Below are 9,239 nucleotides of genomic sequence, written 5' to 3' on the forward strand. Positions count from 1 at the left end.
TTAAGAGTCATTCCTTAACGTGGAGCATCACATCTAGGACTGAAAAGGGACTTTTTAAACCTCTGACAGTCACAGAAATCTCAGAGAGGAGACAAATTATTCATTCCGTTTTCTTCGCTGGGCAGTCTTCAATCTCCCAACACTTTTCAGTAGGGTATTAACTAAGTTAACACTAACGTAACTTTTGGAGAAAATCTGATTTCGACCAGGAATAAAAACGAACGTGTAGAAGCAGTGGGACTGACTCCACAGCCCGGGCTGTGAAACACGCAGGAGCAGGGCCACGTCCTCCAAGCACTTCCCTGTCCCGTCTGAGCGCAAGATCTTCCCTCAGGTAGGCGCTGCAGTCGAGAAAGAGGTTTTGCAAATTACCATAGTGATTACAGAGTAAATGTGTTTATTGCCCCATTATTGCCCATTTCCTCTTAACAGGGTAATCCGTGTGCTCGTTTAAACAGCCAGACAAGCGGGCAGGAGTGCTGAGGATCCTGTTAGCACAGCCAACAAATTTGGGATTGCTTTTTCATTTTGCCTCATGTGCTTAATTCCTTCTCGGCGCCCGCTCCGCCGCTACCGCACCGCCTCCCGAGGTGCGCTCTCCCCAGGACTCTCGCCCCGGCTCCACTTCTCCCGGTTTGAAACGCGGCGAATCACAGAATTTCACGCCGCCGAAAGACAAACCCCGCCGCGCCGCCACCCCAAGCGGCGTGTTCCCGAGATTACAGTCATTACAGCCCCAGCGTGAGCTCCACACGAGTGCGAAGCGCAACAGCGCGTCAATTAACAAACAAACGCCCCGTCCTGGGAGGACGACAACCCCCCGGGACGGCCCCGCCGCGCACCGAACCCGCGCCCGCCGCACAACGCCGCTCCCTTTAAGGTGGTCTGGCTACAGAGGGGCCGCTGGAACTCCCCACTCCCCCTTCCCTGGAGCGACCTGGGAAAGGCAGCAATTTCCCTTAGGGCCGCTCCACGGCCCCGGGAGCACAGAGCATCCGGGCGCCGGGCTCCGGCTGCGCTGCAGCGCGGCAGGGGCCAGCCCGCGGCCTGACGCGGCAGCGCCTGCGCGAGGGGAGGCGCTGGGTTTGGCGCCTCGGCTCTTTCGGGCCCTCACGGCTGCCACGGCTCGGTTTCTCCGCCGGGAGTGGCGGATACCCGCGGGTCGCAACCAGGAGTCACCGCACTGCGCCTCAGCAGGGAGGCGCCCCAGGCTCTTCACCGCGCCGGGGCACCAGGCGGGTCACAAAGCCTTGGGCAGCTGCACGCAGCTCTTCAGCCAGTCACCGCCTCAGGCGCCAGGCTGACGCCAGAGCCAGGGGAGCCGCGGCCCAGGCAGAACCGGCTGCCCGGAGGCCCGAGCCAGCTGCGGGATGCGAGCTGCGGGCAGCCATGGTGTGCGGCTGTATGTGCGTCCACCACAGGCTACCGAGCTGGACTTCTATCCCTCCCCTGTCTGAACGGGCGGCAGCTCGAAGCTACCGGCCACCCAGGCACCTCCGCTGCAGAAGCTGCCTTGCCGGGAAACGTTCACCTGCCGGGGCGCGGGGCTCTGCCCCGCAGTCCTAAGGGGAACTCCAGCCGTCGGCTTCTCCCCGCTGCGTGGATACCTGCTAGCCGCGAGTATGTGTGTGCCCATTCCCCAGCTGTTCTGCCTGGCAAACGCACTGCAACTCGCGACTGCTCGTGGTTCAGGAACTCCAGATATGTGAAGCTGACTCTGTCCCTGCTACTTGGCCTTAGTGGTGACCCCTAGCACAAGAACACCGATAGTGCTTTTGGACTGTGCGCTGTACACGCAGGTACTGACAGATGTGCGCTAGGCGCCTTTGGAGATGCGGAAAGCCTGAGGCACCGAGGCCAGGTGCCGGCCAAGAACCGCGCAGTGCCGGCGGGTCCGCAGCTTCGCCGCGCTCCCGTCTCCTTCCCCACACGTGCCACAGCCAGCCCAAGCGCGGGTTCAGCACCGCGGGGCAGGACGCCAGCGTCTGCAGCGCTCAAACCAGAAACCGCTGAAAACTCCTGCGGACACCAAAGGTTCAATAAAACACTGCGTCCGCAGAGACTGGGCAGTTGCTTAACTGCTCTTGGAGTGAACCTGACTTGATCGGGAGCCCTTGCGACGGGAAGGAAGCACCACACGGTAGCCCACGCACTCGGCAAGGAGCGCTTCAGAATGCAGAACCGCACCTTTCGGTACAGACAAGGGACTGTACAACCCGAACAAACCCACCGCCACGTCCCCCGCCGCTCAGGGGTTCGAGGTGCACCCGCCGTGCCACAGGCAGGATGCCGGCTCCACCTTAAGGAGGGCTGGGGCCGGCCCCCCCGCCGCCCGGTCGGGCCTCACTGATAGGCGAAAGATGCTACGGAGGCGGAGCATGGCGACACTCGCTATAAATATTCATGAGCGCGCGGTAGCCGGAGTGGCGCTGCCGGGGCCCGAGAGCGAGAAGTTGTGCGGAGGCGCCGCCGCGATCGCTCCACGGTTCAGGTGGCGCAATCGCGGCCCCGGGAGCCCGGCAGCTACCTCGTCCTACGGAGGAAAAGGCGGCAGGAAGCGAGGACTGGCCGGTTGGCGATCACCTGCAGGGTCGGTCAGGCGGCAGGAAGAGCCGCTCCGGCCACCGTAGGATCGGCCCTGTCGTTGCCCGCCTGCTCGGGGCGGTGGGAGCGCGGGGCCGCAGGGCACACCGCCTGGTCCCCGGGACGTCTCAGCCATCTTGACCGCACCGCGCGGGGGCTGACGGCGAAACTTCTTTGTCGTTGTGGCTCTCTGTCCGGCCGGCGCTGGAGCGGCGGCGAGAAAAGCGGCGACTCCCCCTACGCAGCCAGCCAGCCCCGCGAGGAGCCATGCGACGGCGGCTGAAGGGTCTTCCTTGAGTGGACCCCCGTCGTCTGGCACAGCGTTGGGGCTTGCCGGCGGCTCCCCCTCACCGGGTGCGAGAAAGGCTGCTTCCCTCCCGGGCGACGGAACCTCGCGAGGGCTGCGAGCCCTCTCACCTGCAGCCGGCACGGAGGGGACCGCCCTCCGCCCCCCCCGAGGGGTAGCTGGGGCTGGGGGGTTTCTGTGGCGCCGCGCTCCCCGCGACTGCTGAGCGGGACGGGAGAAGAGCCGAGCCGCCGCCCGCCGCCGAGCATGGAGTGGAGTTACCTGTTGGAAATAGCCTCGCTGCTCGCCGCCCTGTCCCTGCTGCAGCGCGCTGGCTGCGCCGCCGGCTCGGCCGCCGCCGCGTCCTCCTCTTCGACCAAGGAGCTGTCGTGCCAGGAGATCACCGTGCCCCTGTGCAAAGGCATCGGCTACAACTACACCTACATGCCCAACCAGTTCAACCACGACACGCAGGATGAGGCCGGGCTGGAGGTGCACCAGTTCTGGCCGCTGGTGGAGATCCAGTGCTCCAGCGACCTGCGCTTCTTTCTCTGCAGCATGTACACCCCCATCTGCCTGGAGGACTACAAGAAGCCGCTGCCGCCCTGCCGCAGCGTCTGCGAGCGGGCCAAGGCCGGCTGCGCCCCGCTCATGCGCCAGTACGGCTTCGCTTGGCCCGACAGGATGCGCTGCGACCGCCTCCCCGAGCAGGGCAGCCCAGACACTCTCTGCATGGACTACAACCGCACGGACCTCACCACTGCCGCCCCGCCGCCGGCCAAGCCCCCGCCCCGCGGCTCCAAACCCGGCGGCCCTGCGAAAGCGCTCCCTGCCGCCGCTCCACCGGCCGAAGCCCCGCGCAAGCCGCGCCCGCCGCCGCCCTGCGAGCCGGGCTGCCAGTGCCGGGCGCCCATGGTGTCGGTGTCCAGCGAGCGGCACCCTCTCTACAACCGCGTCAAGACGGGGCAGATCGCCAACTGCGCCCTGCCGTGCCACAATCCCTACTTCAGCCCCGACGAGCGCGCCTTCACCGCCTTCTGGATCGGGCTCTGGTCCGTGCTCTGCTTCCTCTCCACCTTCGCCACCGTCTCCACCTTCCTTATAGACATGGAGCGCTTCAAGTACCCCGAGCGCCCCATCATCTTCCTGGCCGCTTGCTACCTCTTCGTCTCCCTGGGCTACCTGGTGCGCCTGGTGGCGGGACACGAGAAGGTGGCGTGCAGCGGCGGGGCGGGGGCAGGCGGCGCGGGGGCCGGGGCTGCGGGGGCTGGCGGCGGCGCGGCAGCGGGGGCGGCGGCGGCGGGGGGGCGCGGCGCGGCGGGCGGGGCGGCCGAGCTGCAGCCGGAGCTGGCGGTGGCCGAGCACGTGCGGTACGAGAGCACCGGCCCGGCGCTGTGCACTGTAGTGTTCCTGCTCGTCTACTTCTTCGGCATGGCCAGCTCCATCTGGTGGGTCATCCTCTCCCTCACCTGGTTCCTCGCTGCCGGCATGAAGTGGGGCAATGAAGCCATCGCCGGCTACGCCCAGTATTTCCACCTGGCCGCCTGGTTGCTCCCCAGTGTCAAGTCCATCGCTGTGCTGGCACTCAGCTCCGTGGACGGTGACCCCGTGGCTGGCATCTGCTATGTGGGCAACCAGAGCCTGGAGAACTTGCGGGGCTTCGTGCTGGCACCACTGCTCATCTACTTGGCTATTGGTTCCATGTTCTTGCTTGCTGGCTTCGTGTCGCTCTTTCGCATCCGCAGTGTCATCAAGCAGCAAGGTGGCCCCACCAAGACCCACAAGCTGGAGAAGTTGATGATCCGCTTAGGGCTCTTCACTGTGCTCTACACCGTGCCAGCTGCCAGCGTGGTGGCCTGCCTTTTCTACGAGCAGCACAACCGGCCCCGCTGGGAGGCCACGCACAACTGCCCCTGCTTGCGTGACCAGCAGCCCGATCAGGCCCGCCGCCCTGACTATGCTGTCTTCATGCTCAAGTACTTCATGTGCCTGGTGGTGGGCATCACCTCTGGTGTCTGGGTCTGGTCTGGCAAGACCCTCGAGTCCTGGAGAGCCCTCTGCACCCGCTGCTGCTGGGCCAGCAAAGGTGCTGCTGTGGCTGGGGGCACAGGGGCAGGAGCAAGTGGGCAGGCAGCAATCACCGCAGCAGGAGGACTTGGGGCTGGAGGTGGTGGCTCTCTGTACAGCGATGTCAGCACTGGACTGACGTGGAGATCAGGCACTGCCAGCTCTGTATCGTACCCCAAGCAGATGCCCCTGTCTCAAGTGTAAGGAGAAGTAAAGAGGCCAAAGGTTAGGGAATGAGGGACACTGGCCTGCCTAAAATGCCCCCTCACTGTTTGGTGCCATTAATGAACCTCTAATGGTCCTTATTAGCCACAGCTTGTATAGAACAATGCAGCTGGTAGAGGCCCCAGGCTCCGGCCCCCTCCTCCTTCCCCTCCATTCATATGCAGGGAGCATGTACTTCAAGGAGCCAGCTTATTATTTTGCTGGCAGAGGAGGGTAGAGGCTCACCCATGTCTTGCGGAGGGCAAGGCAAAGCAGCTTCTGATTCATTCTGGACTAACAGCAGCTCTTTGCTTCCCCCTCCCCCGCCCAATCCTGAGGTGGGAGCCTGCTGGGACTGCAGGTTTTTGGGATATCGATGACCAGGCAAATGCCTTACAGATTGAATCAAAACTTGTCTTAATTATACACCCCAGCTAAATACGGGTTTCCTACATTAAGGGATGTATTTATATAATTATTTGTTACCTTGTACAGATGTGTAAAATATGTATATATCCAAAGCTATACAGTCTGTAAATTTTTTTTGTAAAAAAGTTTAGAGGCTACCCCTGTAAGAGCAAATATGAGTATTCTATTTTGTCAATAAAAATGACTTTTGATAAATCACTTTTTTCAAGCTTTTCTCCTCCTCCTGCGCTGGTTATTCTAGCTGCTGTGTCTTTAGGTGGTTCCGTAAGCTACACTCAACATTTGTGCCCCAGTCGTTACTGTGTAACGAACGACTGCCTCCGTGAAAGCAGCGAGATACATAGGCACAAGGGGGGTGAAAACAAGAGCGGGGGGAAAAGTCACTCGGCAAGTTGTACTGAAAAAGTGTTTGCCCAAACTGTGAGGTGCCTTAACCCTGTTCTCCGTTGCTTTTTTGGAAAATGGCAGTGTCTTCAGAGTGAGACTTTGGAAAAGGCTCATCTCACAGGGCCTGTTGAGTATCCTTTTTAAATGGCTGTTATTTTAGGAATGTGCACACACTCCTATCTGTTGTCTCCACTTCTGTAAGCACCTGCCTTTCTGGGGATGCATGCTGAAGTGTAAAAGGTTAATGTTCTAAATTCATAGATCATGTACTACGGATTTGTTAGTTCAATCTCGTTTTAACAGATTAAACTAACATCTTAACTTTTGTATATCAAATATGGTCCTTTTTCAAGAGAAAAGGTATTGTTCTTCTGTCAGGACTAAGCTAATTTATTTGAGCAGAAGGCTGTTGAATTAACAGAAGAATGCTTTAGCAATTGTTGAACTTTTTACCTGTCTGCCCAGTGGCTCAGAACATCATTCCTTTAAGAGGAGCTAAATGAATAGGGTTAATCTGTAGGGAACTTGGTTTCTTTTGAGTTTGGGAAAACTTTGATCTTTTCTCTTCACCAAACGTGATGTATAGTCTGAAGTTTCTTTGCCTGCTGCCCAGTTCCTCTTGTTGCAGACCAATTGGCCACCATGGAGCCTTAAAGTTCTTCAATTAAAGGGACGTGGGACTTTTTTTTTTTTTTTACTTAAAAAAAAAACCCCTAAACTTTTTTTTTTTTTTTTTTAAGAGGAAGACTTGTAACAGTTAGTGAACACCAGAGGGAAAAGGGAGAACAGCCTTTTAAACAGCTTTTCCCTGCATTGTTAGCCAGACTGCAGGCAGCAAGGCATGGCTTGGAGCATTATAGAAAAGGGCTATGAATGCCCTACAGGTGGTCTGCTCACATAATCTCCCCAATTTAAAACATTTTCCTTTACAGGACAATTGCATTACAAAACTCCCTTCTCTTTTGCTCCTAATTGAACTAAGGAACAACTACAAGATTTTCTTTAAAACCTGAGTATCTTAAAAAAAACTCAACAACCATAAAATCTGTTAACTACATTCTGTTTTCTAGAATGGAATCAGAATATTCTACCAGGAGTAAAAACTGCATTAGACATGATTACAGATTTTTTTTTTTAATGCCCTGTGCTTATATTCTGTCGAATTAGCAATCATTTAAAACCAATTGGTTAGGTTGTGTGCTAGTAGTGAAAAGATAGCCCCAGGTCCCTTATTAACCTATCAATCACAATAAGAGATGGGCAGCTACCCTACTAATGACACAGACATCAGTCATGATTTGTGGGAAAATCCTCCTTCCATTGAACACTGACTTGATTATTGGTATCCCTTTGAAAGATCCCCTAACTTAATAGACTCCTCCACTTCTACAAAGTTACCAGGATGATGAAAAGGAGGAATTTTAAATGCCAGTCTCTAATTTCTTGGAAGGAAAAGTAGTTTTAGCTTCTCAAATGCAAAAGATGTTGGGATGTATGCATGCTGCCTATTTATACAGCAAGTGACCAGGATCAGAATATTGATAGTCCTGTAAGTTGAAAAGGCTCTATTGTTTTCCTGTACTGCTGGAAGCATTTTTTACCGGTTGTTGGAACATTTAAAACAACGTGGCAATTTGCTCTGATGCCAGTGGGATGAAGGCAGAGGTCTTCTTCCTGCTAGGGAAGCCCCACATATCAAAGCACAATCAAACCACATATCTTCAGGTAAAAATCTCTGTTCCTCCCCCTGCAAGCGGGTTCTAGTAAGGAAGACTGGAGAAAGAGAGCCACAACTATTCTGAGGAGTTCAGGTAGGTCTCTGCAGACTACTGGTGCAGGTTGCTAGTGATGAGATCAAAGTATTTCTAGTAACAGGTTGGAAGTAGCCCTATGTCTTAACCTACCCTGGAATGAGCTAAGAGGTGCAGGTGGACTTTGTCAGGAAGGGAGCCTCACATCTAGTTAGGTTAACAAACTGTCTGCTTTGGCTGTGAATAATAGAGGTTGAATGAATGAGACATCAAATTGCTAGAAACACAAGCCAGGGGAAACAGTGCTAAAGAAGGTAATTTACAAGTGCAGGTTATTTTGAGTTAAAATTTAGGTCTAAGAAAAACAGATGAAGAAAAGGAACAGCAAGGCATTTAGGTATGCCAGAAATAAAAATACACAACTACACAGAACATCACATTATTATGATTCCCCTTAGCAGATTTCAAAGACAAGTGTACTATGAAGATCCAAAAAACACCAGTGAGGTGGTAGGAATTGCCTGTAAACCTTCAAAGTCTGATGATGAACAGCCTTTGTCCTAAATTTGTCCAAGCAGACCCATGGCCCAAACCCTTGCTGATGGAGCAAGAGTGCCCTTAGCGTCCCTGCTGGCATGGGCTTGCCCATGGGCGAGGGCGGCACCTGGCAGCTCAGGAGAGCCTCATTGTCACCGCTGTGGCGCCATAGTACAGCTTGTATGGCAACATTTGGCCTCTTGCAGCTCACAGAAAGGTCTAACTGCTCTGTGGAGGACAGTGACTGAGCTAGCAGAGAAACAAAGCTTGGGATTTTTCCTTCTCCAGAAAGTAACGTACCTTAGTGTTCACTTGCTTTCCAGGACCCTTCTCTGCTTTCCATGTTCCTGCTTCAGTAGGAAATCCTGTGGATTATTCTCCTCCTGCTGTAACAACTGAATAATCCTGGCAGTCTCCAAAGGAACTGTCCCAGCTGCCAGTGGGCCTTTTTAAGAAGGCAAAGCAGCACAGGTGTGCTGCAGAGCCTCAGGAGGGGCACCACACTTCCCCTAAACCCTGATGCTGAGGTCCTGGCAGATACCTGGAAGCGCCATACAAATTTTCCCTGTGCAGGGGAAGCTTTCCTGGAACCTTAGTAGATAATCATGGAATGGAAAGGACTTCAAACAGGGAGAAAGTGGGAAATCCTTATATATTCAAATACTGTGAATGTGGTCAGGCTTCCTGAGAGGGTTGTGAAGGCTGAGAAGGTTGGCTGTTTTGATGGTTTGGTTGGTTTGTGTTGTATTTTCCCCCCTTCTTTCTTATGGAATGTTTTAAAATTAAAGTATCAGGATGCTCACCTATTAAAGAATTCTTCAGATGTGCTGAAAAGTCTCCCAGGTAGAGCAGGAAAGCTGGAGGCAGGGGCACCTCTGTGTGCATACCTGCATACACTGAGCTTCAACCCAGCTTCAGAGGCCAGGCCCTTTCCAGACTTACTTGGGCAGGCATTTTGCTAGGCACCTTATAGGAAAAATCAGCAACAGTTTTTC

General features: G+C 55.2%; 1 protein-coding gene across 1 annotated transcript; it reads left to right on the forward strand.

Moving 5' to 3' along the window:
* The first annotated feature begins 2,431 nt into the window (after positions 1 to 2,431).
* Positions 2,432 to 5,764, forward strand: FZD8 (frizzled class receptor 8). Its single transcript, XM_064162572.1, has one exon. The coding sequence runs from the start codon at positions 3,137 to 3,139 to the stop codon at positions 5,138 to 5,140; it is 2,004 nt and encodes a 667-aa protein (XP_064018642.1). The 5' UTR covers positions 2,432 to 3,136; the 3' UTR covers positions 5,141 to 5,764.
* Positions 5,765 to 9,239: the final 3,475 nt, after the last annotated feature.

This window comes from Pogoniulus pusillus, chromosome 23 (genome assembly GCF_015220805.1).
Source record: "Pogoniulus pusillus isolate bPogPus1 chromosome 23, bPogPus1.pri, whole genome shotgun sequence".
Classification (NCBI taxonomy): Eukaryota; Metazoa; Chordata; class Aves; order Piciformes; family Lybiidae; genus Pogoniulus; species Pogoniulus pusillus.

What these genes read in the sequence shown, in the direction of transcription:
- FZD8 (XM_064162572.1), top strand. Translation starts at nt 3,137, where the DNA reads ATGGAGTGGAGTTACCTGTTGGAAATAGCCTCGCTGCTCGCCGCCCTG.